General features: G+C 37.5%; 1 protein-coding gene across 8 annotated transcripts in view; it reads right to left on the bottom strand.

Annotated features, from left to right (window-relative positions):
* The window catches only part of Wnk (Wnk kinase), a 49,775-nt gene extending 32,146 nt beyond the window's left edge, over positions 1–17,629 (bottom strand). For 5 of the 8 annotated variants that reach the window (XM_053763235.1, XM_053763241.2, XM_053763240.1 and 2 more), the window contains exons 1-8: positions 17,494–17,629; positions 15,441–16,081; positions 4,556–4,672; positions 2,507–2,638; positions 2,009–2,176; positions 1,523–1,616; positions 738–849; positions 101–203 (exon numbers count right to left, since the gene is read on the bottom strand). In XM_053763235.1, the coding sequence (XP_053619210.1) occupies positions 101–203; positions 738–849; positions 1,523–1,616; positions 2,009–2,176; positions 2,507–2,638; positions 4,556–4,672; positions 15,441–15,734 (1,020 nt within the window). In that variant the 5' untranslated portion in view covers positions 15,735–16,081; positions 17,494–17,629. The other 3 variants (XM_053763239.1, XM_053763237.2, XM_053763236.2) reach the window with 3 other exon arrangements.
* Between the last annotated feature and the right edge of the window lie 579 nt (positions 17,630–18,208).

The following is an 18,208-nucleotide window of genomic DNA, read 5'->3' as shown; positions in this document are numbered from 1 at the left end:
TGAAAACATAATAAATTATACACCTAAACCTTCCTTAGGAATCACATTATCCGACGTGAGAGTGGCCTGTGTGTGTGTGTGTGTGTGTGTGTGTACGCACCAGCAACTCGCACCAGGCCACGGCGACGCCGGTCTGCGTGTCGAGGCCGTGGAACACAGTCTTGAAGGACCCGCGGCCCACCTCCTTGTCGTACTTGAAGAATCTGCATGCAACCGACCGTCCGTGTCATTCACGAAAATACGCTCAGATGAGTGAAATTTCATTTTGTTATTTAAGCGATAGTTTCACCACTGTTTAAAAACTATAACGTTTTCTACTTAAATTATTTAACGTGGCATGAAAACCCTATGCCCTTATTATATATATGAAAAATTTCAAAAAGATTGCATGAATAGATCGAAACGCGTGAAGAAGTATAAACAAACTCACCTTCGCTTTTATAATATTAGTTGGGATCCCTTTATATAACAAAACAAGTCTAGTCAATAAAATTTCATCCCCAAAGTAAGTTCGAGACTTGTGTTATGAGATAGTAACTCAACGATACTATATTTTATAACAAATACATATATAGATAAACATCCAAAACCCGAAGCATTCAGAAAAAAATAATTTTCCATCATGACCCGACCAGGAATCGAACCCGGGACCTCAATTCAGTTCGATGGCAAGAACCACTGCGCCACCGAGGCCATCAAACTACAAGCTTAAACAGGCCGTATGAATGCAATTTTACCTTCCACAAGGTGAGACGCCTATAGGCTCCTCCTCGTCTTCCTTATCTTCTTTCTCCTTGTCCTTCTGCATCTCCAGGTTGTCCAACTTGTACATTGGACTGTACACCAGACCTGAAACAAACAAGATTAATAAGTTAAGTAATTAATAGGCAAATGCTTTAGTAAACAAGTCATGGGTATGTTCGATCTATTGTCTTACATATACAGAGTTACTGGTATCTAACGCATAACCTTCCAAAGGCGCATAAGGTAATAGATTTTGTTCTACGACTTTTGTCTAAACGTAATAAATACAAAAAAAAAATATTTTTTTTTAATTTTTAATGTCGTTTCTATAAAACGTTAACTCTATATTCGAATCCGCTACATAACGCTACTGTACTGTCTCGTGTTGCTTGGCTGTTACATAGAGTTAACACATGTGAATCGTAGATTGTTTTTTTTTTATATGAAAAATAAAACTACGAATCACGAAAAGTCGTAGAAAAAATTTGCTTGTTTTGATGTACCAAAGTAGTCTTCAGGAGGTTTTGCGTTTGATACCAGTAACCCTGTATAAAATGCGTCACATTTCTCTGGAATTACACTCACTCATTTTCGTATATACAATAGCATCCCAAAGAGGGTAGACGTCAGGCAGGCGGACGGTTGTAAAATCACAGCCGCATCTTCAAAATTTTAACGTTATTTTTAAGCTAACCCCGGGCTTCGGGCGTCACAGTCCCCGATAAACGGTAACATGCGGAGATGAGAGTGAGATTGAGAGAGAGTGGATGATACTCACCGTTCTGCTGTTCCTGCGGCTGCTCCTCGCCGGTGTCGTTAGCGTCCGGTTGCAGGCCCTTCTCTGTTGCAGTCGCGATTTCTATATTCTCTTCCTGTAATACACAAGTTATCATTGTCAACGGCCATTTTATTATACCTGTCAACTGCTGGTTCATTGACCTTCATTATAAGAAATAATAATTTATACAACATTGGTACAAGCACAATCTGTGGAATAAAAATGTTGAACCACATTTAGCCATTGTAATGCAGAGTAAAAACACATTTTCTGACAGAGAAATACTTTTTACACTTAAGATGTCAAAGGGTTATTTTTCCATCCGTCTCAGACCAAAACAAAGTCTGACTATCCTTTCAAAATAAACACTTATAAACGAAATAATATTATAAGAGATGGTTGGATAAGAGAGCCTCGAGTCTAGCCACCCGTTAGTTGTCCAGCCCCACGCCCACGCCCACGCCCACGCCCACGGCTGGTACTCACCAGGTCCTGCTCGGAGATGAAGGCGTCGTCCTCGAGTCTAGCCACCAGTTTGTTGCCGCTGTCGTCGAGCTCCGGGTCGCAGAGCGCCCCAGCACCGGAGCTGCGGCGTCTGTAGCCGTCCAGCCCCACGCCCACGCCCACGCCCACGCCCACTACTGGCTGGCTAGCCTAGAATTTAAAACATACAATTTTAATATTTGCATATTCTAATTTAATAAGATTTTTCCAAGATAATATATGGGTATTTTGGGTCACAAATGTATTTTCATTATGGTCTAGACCTTGTTGGGGTCAACAGTTTTATTTATTTACTAGCTTTGCCCACAACTTCGTATGTGAGTAAAAATCCGTTTCCCGTGGGAATTTCAGGAAATCCCTTCATGCCAAATTTCAGCTTAGTGGTTTCGGTTTTACGTTGTCTGTCAGTCAATCACTCAGTAACGGAAGAGCTGAGGAAGAAACCGAGAAAACACGGTAAAATAAGAGAGAGAGACTTACAACGCTGGTAGTGAGAGAGTTGAGCATCTCGAATGTGTTGCTCTGCTGCGTGTGGATGATGGCCAGCGCATTGTAGGGCCGGGGGCCGAGCACCGGCGCCTTCATCACCCCTACCTCCCCCCCGACCACCACCTGAAAACAATACAAAACGTTATGTATGTGCATTAGAATTTTTCTATAGTATTAGATTATAAACTTTAATGGTAGATAATAAAAATGTGAAATAAGTACATGTGACACACTTTACAAATCCTTCTAATATTATAAATGCGAAAGTTTTGTGAGAATGTTTGTTTGTTTCTCTTCCACGCATAATCTAGTGGACGGATGTTATGAAATTTGGTACACGGGTAGAATATAACCTGGAATACTTTTTTATCCCGAAATTGAATCATAGGGTACTTTTTTATCCCGAAATTCCCACGCGAGCGAAACCCCGGGGCGCAGCTAGTAACTAAATATTTCTAAAAACATACGATATACAAAAATGCAAATCTAATCAGTTAATTATTCAATGTATTATCTGTAGGAACATCCAACAACTATACGCATGACAAACGGTTATCTAGCAAATTGCTTAGCAACATTGTGACCCAAATTCTGACATATTTTGTGTAATTTAATAAAAAATAAATTAAAAAATTAACAAATCCCTGACTCCGAAGTTGCTGGCATCCTCTCATCTGCTAGAAAAGACTGATGGCTTCCAAATTCAAATTAAAAAGAAAAAAAAAAACAAATTGAAATTAGACCTCCACAGGCACTTTTTCACGTCAATTTTTATATTAAATAAATAGTAATTTCTCCAAAACGGTTGAATCAACTTGAAAAACACGGCTAAGATTAAATTATATTGCAAACAAAGAAAAACTAAATCAAATTCGGTTCAGTCTTTTGGCTGCTACAATGCAACGGACGGACATGTGTATCGTCACTATAATATAAACTTATATACTCCCACGTTCTGTCGTCGGAGATTAAAAATTGTTATTGTGTTTATTATTATAAATACAAAAATTACGTTTTTGCCACTTTAAGCATTATCATTTTCATAGTCATCAGGGCAAGCAATTTTTCATAGAATTATGTGTAAATAAATAAATGGACGACACTCAACGGCCCACACTAAGCACTAATCACAAGTTGCAGTATTTGCCCGCACTGTGAATCGAACCCAGGAACTCCAAACAGCGGGCGGACGTAGTCGTCAAAATGTAAAAAGTATACGTAACAAATAAAATTTATTATATTACACAGCGAAAAAAATATTTGAAAAAATATTATATAATATTACATACCAAATATAATATTATTGAATAAAAAAATAATAATTAACCCTTTGGTGGCCACTCTTCCCGACGCAATTGAAAATATCATCAAACATATCAAAAATAACACATATAGCGCGAACAGAATTTTGTCCATATGTTTTGACTAATAAATGTGAACTGTTATAGTAGCAGTGAAGTTAGAACTGTGACTAAGTCATCGACGTATCTTAGATGATGCACTTTTTTGATATACAAAGAAAAACAAAATGGCATCATACAAAGATAAGTGTTTGATAATGTTGATTACTTATTGAATTTAGAGTTTCATATCAGACGGTCTGCGAAGTGTTTGATAGCTAGTGTTTCTGATGACTTGTCTCTCTGTTTCTCATTCACAGTAACATTCGTGGCGCTTCGAAGCCCTTGTGTAAATTAACCTTCAAATTTCGAAAGTTTGGCTACGATATTAAAACCGGCCACCTACTCTCTTTGGGCATACTATTGTTGCTTTTGAAGCGGTCGTGGGGTAATGGATAAGACGCCCGCCTGTGAATAGAAAGGTCTCAGGTTCGTATCCTACTCGTGCCTATAAATGCGAACGTAAGTTTGTTACCTCTTCACGCTCTATCTATTCAACCAATCTTCTTGGAATTTTGCATACATATAGTTTTAAGTACGGAGAAGGACATAGGGTACCTTTCATCGCGGTGAATTAACTGGTCCCGTGTGAAATCACGCGCGCGAAGCCGCGGACAAAAACTGGTATAATAATAAAAACCTTGAAAGTTTTCTCCTTGCCATGCACAGTCTTCTCCTTGGCGGGGGGGAGCACGCTTGTGTCCAGGTGGTGTGGTTGCGAGATCTGATGACTGTGACTGTGGAGGCCCGATGTCATCTGGAAATTGATACGTGACCGTCAAGTATTAGAAAAAGCTAGATTATGGTCAAGTGGGTAGAGATGAAGCGGTGAGGTTAAGTGCCAAAGGTCTCAGGTTCGAATCCCAGTTAATTGATGAATCCAATGCATGACCACAGCTTGCTTAACCCCTCGAGCCTGAAGATTATAAAAACAATTAAACAACAATATGACCGCAGTCCGATCGGGCCGCGCAAGAACTGAAGGGTCAATATCGTGAGGAAACCAGCATACTGGATAACTATTTAGTAACCAGCGTGTAATGAGACTACTTGCCAGTAGATGGTAGTAGGTAATCAAGTAATTAGAGATGCCTTTAGGCGACTTGAATAATATTTGACACAAGTGTTGACAATAACACACTCGATAGCACACAAGGGGCAAAGGGGGATGAGGACTAGAAATGGTTGACTTTGGCATATTTTTCACTCAAATACATCATACAATTTTCCACGAGTGAAACAATATAGAATTATAGGTTATTATATGTATATAATAACCATTCGACACCATACATCATGGTTGTTATAGCTATTAAGACACTGCATAAATATCGGATTTGGATATTGACATACTATCAAAATTATTGAGCAAAACGTACAAATTTTCAATTGAATATGCCCTTATTACTAAATCAGACGGATAATAAAATATTAATTATTTTTTATATTTATTATAAGTTATAGTTTTTGTGAAATTACTAAAAAAATATATACAAAAAAAATCATACCTAAAAAAAAACGAGCGGGTTGGTCGCAAATCGCGGACGATCTAATCGCAGAATAAAAATTGCACCTAGCTCCCAATTGGCCCCTACACGGGCCCTGACATCGGGGTCACATGTTTGAGCACTGGACCTCTACTTGTGACGTCAAACGTTGCCATAGCATAACAAATAGTACTTGCATTATTAAATTTAGCCGCAAAAACGTCGCAAATAATTTATACACTGACGATTCAGTAAAACTTCGCATGTGTGTAAAAACAAATATATTTAAAACTAGCTTTTGGCCGCGTCTTTGCACGCGTTTAAATCGTGCGTCCGCTCATAACTTCAATATCTCGGGTTCTAAGCAACGTATCGCGATGAAACCTATACCAGATTTTTTGTTGGACCGTCTGATATGCAACTGTGACACCACATCAATTTCCATCACAACACAAGTTTGTTGCTTATTTTTGTTTGTTTGCTCACTTATTTTTATTATACGTATAGATGTTTTATTCGATGTATACCTTCAGGAATAAATTGTCTAAACAGCAGTGAAAACTACATAAAAATCCGTTGCGTGGTTTGAAAGGAGAAGCTTAGACACAGACAGACGCGACGGGCGACTTTAGTTTTATACTATGTAGTGATATTTGGAATGGCTTATCAAATGGTTTACGACCATTATTTGACTACACCAATTGCTCTACGACTTCTCTAGAAAATTAAATAATTTACGTGGCTCATGTTACATAATACGTATAAGCACAGTACTATTAATCACTAAAGAGCGTAAAAGGAGGCATAGTTTAATTTTCGCGTATTAATATGTAATCGTTAGGAAAAAAAATAGACAATTACGTTTTTTTATATACTAGTAAGTATGCAAACAGGCATGCGGTCCACCTGATGGAAAACGGTCACCGCTGCCTACGGACGCCTGCAACACCAAGGGCATCACACGCGCTTTATGCCGACCCTGAAGACTTTATTTCACGCCCTTTTTCTTTGGTTTGAAAAAAAAAACGCCTTTCAAAAGACATGTGCCAAAACCCCAATATAAGAAATTTTGAATATTGAACTGAACTTCGATTGCGTGAGAATTGGGCCGGTCTATGACCGAATCATATAGTCGGGCCATCGACCGAAATCCAAATCCAAATCATTTATTCAGAAATTAGACCTTCACAGGCACTTTTTCTCGTCAATATTTATAGTTATTTCTCACAAGCTACAAACTGCTGGCATTTCGGAACGACCACTGCCGAGAAGAAATGCCGAAAGAAACTCTTACCATTATTGTTTCTTACAATGTTTTTTTTTTCTTTCTAATAATATATAAAAGTACATAATGTACATAGTCAAAAGGTATATCAAAACAGGTTATGATTGTGATCCGAGTGCTGATTATAATATATATATATATATCGACGACCGACGACCACCTATTCCTGGCGAATATTAAGCACCTATCTATGATAGAAAAATTCGAGCGAGAAAGTAATCTTATATCACTATGACGCATTTTGGCTGGTTGTAAACAAATAGCTATACATATATGAATACGTTGTAATGTTTACGTTAGGTTCGGCACGTGAATTAAATGTAAGTGAGTAATAATAACAAAACAAGGTCGTAATGTCTTCAATACTGCAGTAAAGTGGGAGTTTAATGTACCTACTTGCACACGAGTAGGGAATCTGAACAGAGGCAATGCCTACTAAGGAGCGTCTGGTACCGATTTTAATAGAGTTGGCAAAGGTGATTTAAATAAAACTAGTTGTTCGCCGCGAACCTAAGACTTCGCAAACACAACAATGAGTGAATCATGAAAAGCCAAGGATTATTCCGGTACCGTATTCAACCAATGTCGTTTAATCCCATTGCTTCAAGTAAACGAGACATTAAATATATTATATGTAAAATAATATTATAAAACTAAGTTCTGAAATGCTTTTCAAATGAACAGTATGGTTCATACAATTTATTGAACAAGGAATAAATTTAAAATGAAATTATGTGTTCGCATGAGGAAGGAATATAATTAGTTTGATAGGCATTTAAGTAATTCCATTACACACACATTATCTAATTTAAACTTTCCAATATTTATATTTTACCTGACACTAGCCATACCGCGACACAAAACACGCATAATAACACGCAAACAACTTTTAAAAAAAGCACAAATAAATTCACATTAACACGCAAACTATAAATTCACATAAATTTATAATAAAAAAATATATATTTTATTCGCAAGGCGTTCGACTAATGCTCGAGGGAAGCGACACTAAATACAATATTAAATGGTTAGAAGTGACGTGTAAAATTTACCTTAATTAGTGATTAGAGATTAGATTAGGCGCAGGAGTGCATGCATCACCTGTTGACAGGACCTTGGTGTGATCGTGAGAAAGATCTGAAGGCTTTCAACGAAACATATAGTACCTACGTTACTAACTTCCACATGCTATCTCTTTTTCCCATATCGTGTACGCATCGTGTCAAAAAAATCAAGGTGCGGACGCAAAGACATGCTACGCGTTTTATGTTTCATGGTAGACCCCTGTTTACATCCGTATGTCTGAAGTAACTGATAGATACACGTACCGGTTAGCTTAGATCGAGATATTGGGTGAGGGAAGACAGTAAATCGACCAAAAGGAAGGTGACCGGTAAATTAACCATCTGTTTTGATAACATTGATATCGCTTCCACCTGATCCTGACAGAAAGGGCAACCCCAAGAAGTACTTGTTATCGACGATGATCGTACCGATGGTCTACAACCATGTGTTCTGCTTGTCTTCAACTAAGGATGGCAAAGACCTACATATAGTATCATAATTATTTTTCAATTATGAATTATGATATGTTATTGTTTGTTAATAACATAACAATATGGGTCGCTGCACCTATGTGCGTGATCGGATCCGCATGACGTCAGTTGCAGGAGCAATGCATATTGTAATCAAATTCAAAGCTGCTCTACATTGACGCGTGCATATTACGCATATTATAGTCCAAGAGGTGCTAGAAATAATGGACTTAGCGGATATTTTTGTGCTTGAAATAAATGTTTAACAAAATCTAATATTCGCCGAAATCGATATGAAAAAAAAAAAGCTTTTTTTTTATCTCGCTGCATGATGCAATTTCATTTTGTTATGGCATAATAAGTTAAAACATATATTAACATTTTTCATTGGCTATATAAATTAAAATATTTTTTAAAAAATGCCGCTTATTAAAAAACATTAAAAATCTAGGTATAATCACTCAATTCGCAATTCTGCGAATATACTTTTATTTTCATAGAAAATGCTTACACACGCGATACTAAGAAACACAAATGACGACAGCAATGACACTAATAAACAAGATAACAATATAGTATAAAAAAGGTTTCAATGGAATGCATATTCTATTACGCACGCGCTGTTTGTCGTTTATCGGCAGTTCTAAAAATAGCCTTCCAGTTGTTGCAATTCTAAAAATGATGCGCTCTGTGGTTTGTGTAGGCACGAAAGCGGGGGCACGAGATAGAATGATGTTATTATACAAAAAAAAAAAAAAGGTACTTCAAATATGTTTTTTCCTTTAGCAGCTTTTTAGTTTATTACCTCTTCACACTCTATCTACTCAACCAATTTTCTTGAAATTTTGCACACATGCAGTTTGAAGAGCGGAAAAGAACATAGGGTAACTTCAATCCCGGAAAATCCTGCTCCCGTGGGAAATTCACGCGGGCAAAGCCGCGGGCATGAAGCTAGTGGAAATATAAACAATATTATCACAGATCCCCTTTAGCTTCCTGTCTCTTAAAAAAATGTTATCTTCAACAAAAACAAAGACATCCAAGCTCATAAACAAATGTAGTAAAACTGAATAAAATATCTAAGACATGTTTTCAAATCCAGACTGTTTTCGTTATAAGAATTGCCTCGGCTTGTCAAATAGACAACGCGATCCGAAAATAAAACATATTGTTGCAATTCTAAAAATACAGTGCTTTGTGGTTGAATAAAATTTAGTCTGTGAAATGATGCTTTTAGAAATTCTGAAAGTTACGATGTAGTTTCATTTTTTAATTCATTCTTTAGTATAATTACTGCTTCAGAATTTCACATAATATTGGGCACACGTCATTAGAATTTAGTATTAACTGTAAAAAGTTTTGTCACTAGCTCTTCAATAACCTAATAAAAAAGCAGTCTATGTTTGAACGGGGTCTTTAGCTACATACATAACAAATTTCATCAAAAACGGTCCAGCGGTTTACTAGTGAAATCGGAACAGACAGACAGACGGATAGACAGACAGATTTTCGCATTTATACTGTTAGTATGGATATAAGTGCAGTCGGGTATGCATATATGCAATTCAATGGTAATACAGGTAATGCATCATTGCATCAAGTCAACCCTGAGATAAGTACAGCTAACAGCACATCAACTTAGACAAACTGATTGCAAAAGCAACCGTCGTAGGTGTTAATAACACCGGCCAATTGCGTTCCACACCATTCTGGTATAGCGGCAAAAGAAATACATAATCTGAGAAAATTTCCTGTCACGGTTCATGAGGTACAAGCCTAGTGACAGACGGACAGTGGAGTCTTACTTATAGGGTCTTGTTTTACCCTTTGGGAACGGAACCCTAGAAATGCAGTTGATTGTCGGCTCTACGGAAAGCCCCATACGGATCAGAATGACCAAGTTCAAATTCCTAATACTTTTTAAGGCTGTTAATTCATATTATGGCGACAAATAATTTATCTTGTCCTTTTTCTGTATAAAGGACACACATACAAATGTAAGTATATAAAGGTGTATTCACATATGACTGCGCAAAAAACAAACAGACTCTTATTCGCCCCCACACAATTTAGATACATTACGTTGATCGGATCCCAAGAACCACATGTGAAAATTGTATGGAATTCCGACATACGTCGACGCACGTCAATGTCAAAACCTATGAAAAATAACGAGAGGCAACGCGTTGCGGCGTCGCATCGGAGATTGACAGAGCTCAACTTAACAATGGGGCCGGATTCTTGTGTGAACCATACACTATGCCTGATACCAGCCGAATCATTTGATTTTTAATCCCCGACGCAAAAAGAGGGGTGTTATAAGTTTGACCGCTAAGTGTGTCTGTCTGTCTGTGGACGTGGCGCCACCGCCGTAGTTCATTAACGGGTGAACTGATTTGTTTGCGGTTTTTTTTTATTTGATAGCTAATTTTTATGCGGTGATTCTTAGATATTTTTGATGAAAATCGGTTCAGCCGAACGGGATGAACAAACATATATTTTTCGAAAATACACAAACAATTATCAATATTAAGTGAAGTATATATTTACCGACATCGGAAGACTTAAGCCGAGGTCGCTGGAGCGCCGGCTGCGACACCCGACACCGGTCGCGATATTATAAGTATTGTCAAGTTATTTAGTTAGCACCATTTACTGAGAACATTGCGCCATCTTAGTTACAAGAACTGGGTTTCGGAGGATTCCGATTTTGAGAAAATTCCGTTGAAAGACAGTGAAAACAATAAGATATCTTGCATGCTGGTTGTGATTGGTGAAATAAAAACATTATGTCAGCTGGTTGTCCGCTCATTGTAAATTCATCGTCATATCGAGTGTGTTATTGCTAATACTGGTGTCAGAATTTATTCAAGTCGCCTAAAGGCATCTGACATGACTTTTAAGACTACCGCCGCCATCTAGCGGCAGGTAGTCGCGTACACACTAGTGGACTAAACTGTCCACCAGCAGTTTGCAGTGTGCAGGTTTCCTCGCGATGTTTTCCTTCACCGGAAGCAAGTGGTGGAACATTATGAATTAAAATCGATTAAGGGAAAGGGCTATATACTGGAGATTCTTCTCATTAGCGATGGGTTAGCAACCTATCACTATACGCAGAAAAGGTCCAGAAAAGATGCCTAACAGCGGAAAATACGGGAAGTGACCTACCTAAGTAACCTGTCTCTATTTACTTCCTGAATAATACTGAATTCCTCCAATAGGCCGGCCTTATAGCTAAACGTGGCCTTCGTGTTTCGCAACTATATTGACTCTGTCCACCACGTAAGTGATGAAGACGTGATACCGTATCTGTATTTGGGCAAAATGCACATAACTTTACGATCAATTAAAAGTCATGTAATAATCAACTGCGTATACGCACATTGACGTCACAACTCAACCCAAACAGTATGTACGTGAGACATGCCTATTTCCAATTCTATTTTTACTATTTACTATACGGTATATAATATATTGACAGACGAGCACGTTTGATCGGCAACACACACATTACACTAGTGTTGGGGATATTCGGCTTCAATATCGAAAGTTCGCATCTATGCGAAAGTTGAGCTTGAAATCGGTAGTACTATCGTGATAAACAGAAAAACTTCTCGGATTTTCATGCGGTTTGCACCAATAGATAGTGTAGTTCCTGAGGAAAGTTTAGGTGTATAATTTATTGTGTTTTACCCGAGCGAAGTCGGGACGCTAGTAAACAATAATTGATACTGTCACCAATATTGTTACAAGATATATTGATATACAGAAAAATAAAAACAATTTCGAATAGTAGATTCGATATCGATACTATCTATCGATTGTTCGCTCGTATCTATTGTATCCAAACTATCGATAGCCTCTCGATAGTGGCCCATCGTTTGGCGAGACAAGCAAACATGGTTTACAAGGTAATTGTGACGTGGAGGATTTCTGATGATGGCATAAAACGCTAGATCCTAGGATTTACGTTTTGTTCGCGACAACATAATAAAATGTTTAACATCTTAATAATTTAAAAATATATAATAACTAGCTTTAGCACGCGGATTCGCCCGCGTTAATTTCCCACGGGAGCAGGATTATTTTCCGGGATGATGAAAGGTAGGTACCTTTCTCGTACTTCAAACTACATGTATGTATGCAAAATTTCAAGAAGATTGGTTGGGTTAGAAAATGCTTGAAAAGGTAACAAACTCAGTTTAGCATTTACATATAATACTAGATGTTGCCCGGGGCTTCACTCCCGTGGGAATTGTGAGATAAAATATAGCCTCTTGGATAAAGTGCCTTTGTAATGGTAAAATAATTTTCGAAATCGGTTCGGTAGTTTCGGAGATTACCCGCCTCAAAAATACAAACCTTACCTCTTTATAATAATAGTATAGATCAGTTATGTACATCACACATAAACTTCATTCACACCGTCACGTATTACGAATTTCCTGAAATTTTGCATATATATGTAGATAGGAGTACGGAGGACACGGGTATGTAGGAAATTCACGCGGACAAAGGCGCGGCCAAGAGCCTGTATAATAATATAATCTAACTTATGAGTCAGCTTAATGTAAACCAAGTTCCTATGTAGATTAGACACGTTGGCGGCAAGCACGTGCGTGTATCAAGTAAAACAAGTTACCGCGTTTGTTTTACTTGAGATTATACAATTTATCTTCTCTCTCTTTCAACGTCGCGTGTTCGAGGTTGCATTCCGGCATGCCACGAGGCCCAGGGTTTAAAATAAGCCTTAAAATGTTGATGATATAGAAAGGCTATAATTTTATCAGTTGCAAATGCTTTGCGTCCCTTAGTCGCCTCGCAGAGTGGTCCTATTCTAGGGCGGAACCACACGCCACAAAGGTTCGAGCCACACAATAGACGACCAATGACTACATTGTCATTATCAGTAGTAATTCGATAGACTAATAATCTACATTCATAATTGGGTCGCCTTTTGACGTGGTATCAGTCCAAGATTATGTAGATTGTATCTACTACCGTTTGCCCGTGACTTCGTCCGCTAGGAAATCACTATTGTTGCTTGGTGAACGAAAGAAAAAACTATTTATTTGGTTATGAGGAAATTAGCGTTGTAAGATTTTGTTTAAGTACATAGTTATTACTAGAATCATAGTTCCCGCTCAGCAAAAGCTTGTGTAGTAAACATAAAAACAATATATTTTACAAGAACAGTTTTTTTTTCGGGATATAACCTATTTGATCTTGACCCCTCAGTTCATACGCGGCCCCATCGGCCTGCGATCCTATTGTTGTTTGTATGTATGTTTGTAACGCGATAACTTTCGAACCCTTGATGAAATTTAAAAGGTATGTAGGATCTGTCAATAGAATTTTTAAGTTCGGGCATCAAAATCGGTCGTTTTTGAAATTTCACAATTTTGTAAAAAAAAAGCAACAAAAATTTATTGTGTTCCCAAGTTCGCAGTGAACAACTAGTATTACAAATGCGAAAGTAAATTTGTTTGTTACTTAATCACGCTTTATTTACTAAAGCAATCTTCTTGAAATTTCTCATCATACATAGTTGAAAATACGGAAAATGACATAATTACCTATCCGTATGTGAAATCCACGCGGGCGAAGCCTCGGGTAAAAGCTAGTAGACCATAATCCCTCTCTGTGACAAACATACAAATATCGCACCTACTATCGACACGTTAGTGGTGTGTCGTTATTAAACTCTTAAACTAGCTGGGTCAATACGCAATCTGGTATAATTGACATTTGGTCACAAGCCAACCAAGATTTGAGTTCTAGCCTTTTATATAAGGTTGTTTGACCTAGGGTCAACCTAGGTCACTCACCCCTGCTTTATTAAGCTGTGAAAGTTTCTACAAGTCATTCATATTTGGAAAAGCTTCAACAGCGAGCTTTGTATCGTTGACGCTTTCGCGCATAGGTACACCTCTCCATTTTTACCGGGGACTGGCTTTTGCCCGCGGCTTCGCCCGCGTGAATTTCCCACGGAAACATTATTTTTTTCAGAACCATATGTCCTTCTCCGTAGTTCAAACTAACAATATGTAAAATTTTACGAAGACTGGGTAAGCAGATTAAGAGTGGGTAACAAACAAACTTACTTTCGTATTTATAATATTAGTTGAGATTAGCGGTTGTCAGATAGGCAAAAACGGCATTCCCAAAGGATATTGTCTTCAGGTAAGCGGCTGATCATAAAATCAGAGCAGATTTCAATTAACGGTTATTATTTATGCGGACCCCGGGTGTAACAGCCGAAAATTAAACCAGGAACACGCTAGGATGCGAGAGCTTGAAATTGAAACATGCAACTTTCTTGGCAATATTAATGGAGTGGTTTGCCAGAAGGTAGGATTTGAATCGGAAACTTTTCGATCACTTGGTCTTAATGGTGGTCCACCATCGCTTCCAATAACTAGATTATGCTTATCCTACCTTCCTTATAGTGTCTAAAGATCTTACACTCGCATACGGCAATAACTGAAAATCTGTGTTTTTGTGCTAACATATAGATAGCTCACTGAGTTATGGCTTGCAGCACACTGATTCGTCTAGTAATGAGTTATTCAGTAAAACTTCTTATTTTATTGTTTCTTTTTGTGTCTGTGGCAATATAAATGTCTATGATCTTATTAGGTAATCAAGTTACTGGGACATAGATTTAAATGAGACGGCGGGCGTCAAATGACGGCGAATCTGGGTGACCCACGAGGTCCGCCCGCGCATTGACACGTGTTAGTCACACTAATGAATCACGACGTTTTTGATTTAATCTAGGGTCAGGTCAAAAAAGGTATTTCTGTCCAGGACAGAACAATCGGAAAAGGATCTGTGATTTATGTAATCAGCTTTTAATCGAGTGTGCTATTACTAACACTCAAATCAAATCGCCTAAAGGCATCCTACATGACTATTACTACCGCCATGTAGTGGCAGTCGTCGCCTACACACTAATGCTAAAGTCATCAGTGAGCAGGTTTCCGCGCCACGTTTTCCCACAAGAAGTAATATAGTAGAAGTAGTGGTAGTGTCTGTCTATACATATACATAAGTCTGATTAGTATATATGAAGTCATGAGTAGGATTTGATTCTGGGACCTGTCGATTATAAGCAGTAGCTTCTTAACCACAATGCCACCACCACATTAACCTATGGTTTGTCTAAATTTAGTTAAAGTCAATCAGTGAATAACATAATAAATTGAATTAACTCACCTGGCCATACCGTGAGGACGCGAGGTGTACATTTCTGTTCTTCAGCGAGAAGTCGGGCCTCTTCCCCAATCCATAGTTGCTCTTCTGAGAAATGAATTTCTTTGGTCTGTCCAGTCTTTCCGTGGAGCCCGTCTCCTCGTCCTCACCTCGCTTCGAGGTTGATGGTAACCCTCGGTAAGCACCTCTCGTCCCACGAATCGTTTTCTCAGGACTCTTGTCCTGCTTCCTTGTGATCAAGTTCTCCTTCCTCTGCTTACTGTTCCTCAATGACATGTTTGATGCCATATTTTCCATTATGACCTCTAAATGCCCACAAGCTACTTCGTCAAATAAACAATTCAATGTTAAATTCGTAAATATTCATTGTGATCATTGTTAAAACTGAATAAATAGAATCTCAAGAATTGATTTCATTCTAAAAACTATAGGTACAGAGGATAACTACAAAAATAATATAACAGGTTACAATAATTAATAATTAAATAAATAGCTATTCCGTCTTTTGATTCTCTCTCACTTAGTTGGCATCCCTTTCTATTCTGTTAACGACTTTCTTTAAGCTAAGCGAAACTATAATCTAAATTAAACAGTCTTGAGGAAGATTTTGGAAAGATTATTGCAGGATTGGTTTTTGATGTTATCTGAAACAAATAGAAAATAATTGAGGTAAATAATGTGTCTCTGTATGACAATATTTAGTTAGGCACCTAGGATAATATCCACAAAATAAAAATTTGAACAGGGCTCAAAAATTTTGTGAACTCTTTAAATGTTTAACAATTGTTTAATATGTATTATGACTTGATTCTCCACGATCAACATCAAATTATTTAACATGAAACTAACATAAACGTTCATATATTTTTGGCCAAAGTTACGCCGGAATTCATAATTTAATATAATTACATTAATGAGTAATATCTATGCATAATCAGATTCGAACAACTTTCTATTTATATAATACAGACAGAAATATTCCGGCGATGTCTATCTGCATGGTAATCTTCCAATGATATCTATCTCTGAGTGATGTATGAACATAAATGAATTACTATCTAACAGCTGTAACCTGTGATGTGAACAAATTTCCGACACTAAACATAAATATACAGACTTCAGTGTAGTAAGTTTGTCTATACTGTCTTATTCTCAGTGCTCTAAAATATACACTGATTACAAACCATTTGTAAATAGGTTGTTAAAAAGGTTTTAAAATCATAGGTGCAAAAACACCTTGATTTTTTCAAATATTTTCAACATTCGGATACAAGAGAGATTTACATATCTCAAAGATAATGTGTACGTTAAGAAAACTAGAAAAAAAACAAGACCTATAAAATTTGTTGTTTGTGAATTGCATATTCTGTGTAACTGTTTGTATTGGACATAATCTGTCAAAACTGATCAAAGCATTATAAACAGTTGCACCTGCACATAAGGAGGACAATGCCTTGCAACGCGACGCACAGGTAATTGCATTAACACTACACAATTATTTACAAATACGCAAGAAACATGTTGCTTTGTTTACTGCGGCTCTCGGATTGCGCTCGTCGCCGCAAGATCGCGATGACACGTTAGCTGTCACACCTCCTGCGAGCTACGGGAACGGTCACCTCATCAAACCGCACAACACATGCACTGTCAACCAATAAAACTGTACAAACTGCATATAATCGAAGAAAACTACGTGCCGGCACAAAATTATTCACACTAAAAAACGGGAAAGCGGGTGGCTGGAACATCGCGCACTCGTCGCGACGTCAGAACCGCCCAGCCATTGTACTTACAGCGAATCGCGTATTATTTAAAGATGTGCTAAGATCTGCAGACATCCGCCGATCTATTGCAGTAAATGGCGCATAGCTGAATCAAGCTGAATAAATAGTGTAAAAAAACCTGAAATGACAGTACGTCAATATTGCACAGCGGTTTTTTGGAGTGATCTATATGTTTTATACCTTGTTGTCCACAATGTTCGGTCGCAGAAAGATTTTATCAACTCAAAATCGTTTCATAAGGTAGATTGATATCGAATTCTATAAATACTTACAAATAAAAATCTGGAATCACACCATTGTTTTTTCTTCTGCACAATCAGTGATCGATGTTGCCACATAGGGGAAAAAGTCTACTATCGGAAAAGTGGGTCATACATCTCGTCTATCATCGATCAGCCAGCGCAGCGATCTCTGCACTGCTTTTCTTCCATTTTCATTTATTAGTAATTTATAATTTATTTTTATCTAGATATAAAAAATCTCTAGTTTGCCAGCACAGTTTGATTTGGTTTTACTGGTCAACAAACAAATTAAGAATGTCTTTGTATAGGTAATGTAAAATGTAAAAAAATGTCTTTGTTTTGTAAAATGTTATGTTTTTGTTTTTGATTATGTTTTTATATCCAGTCACATAAGTTTTGTTCCTTCGTTTAGTTGTTCGTTCTGTTAGTTGGCTTCCTTCGAATGAAATCCGTCCTGTAATTTTGGGTTTACCGTGTTCATTTCATACAGACAGATGCGACAGGGGGACTTCTTTTTATAAATGTAAGGATAATTTTGATAGCTCAGAGTAACTACTGCTGTCTTGGATTTATTTATGCATTATACATGTATTTACTATAACAACATAATCACCTAAAATCTAATATTATTTAATGAAATATAAGATATATTTCATTAAATAATAATAGATTTTTAGGTAGATACACTTATAGCACGAAGGCTACCTTGTGGTGTCCCTTTTCCATGAGAGTTGCCTGGAATGCG

This window comes from Plodia interpunctella, chromosome 23 (genome assembly GCF_027563975.2).
Source record: "Plodia interpunctella isolate USDA-ARS_2022_Savannah chromosome 23, ilPloInte3.2, whole genome shotgun sequence".
Classification (NCBI taxonomy): Eukaryota; Metazoa; Arthropoda; class Insecta; order Lepidoptera; family Pyralidae; genus Plodia; species Plodia interpunctella.
Note: the sequence above shows the minus strand (reverse complement) of the source record. Positions and strands in the feature narration are given on the sequence as shown.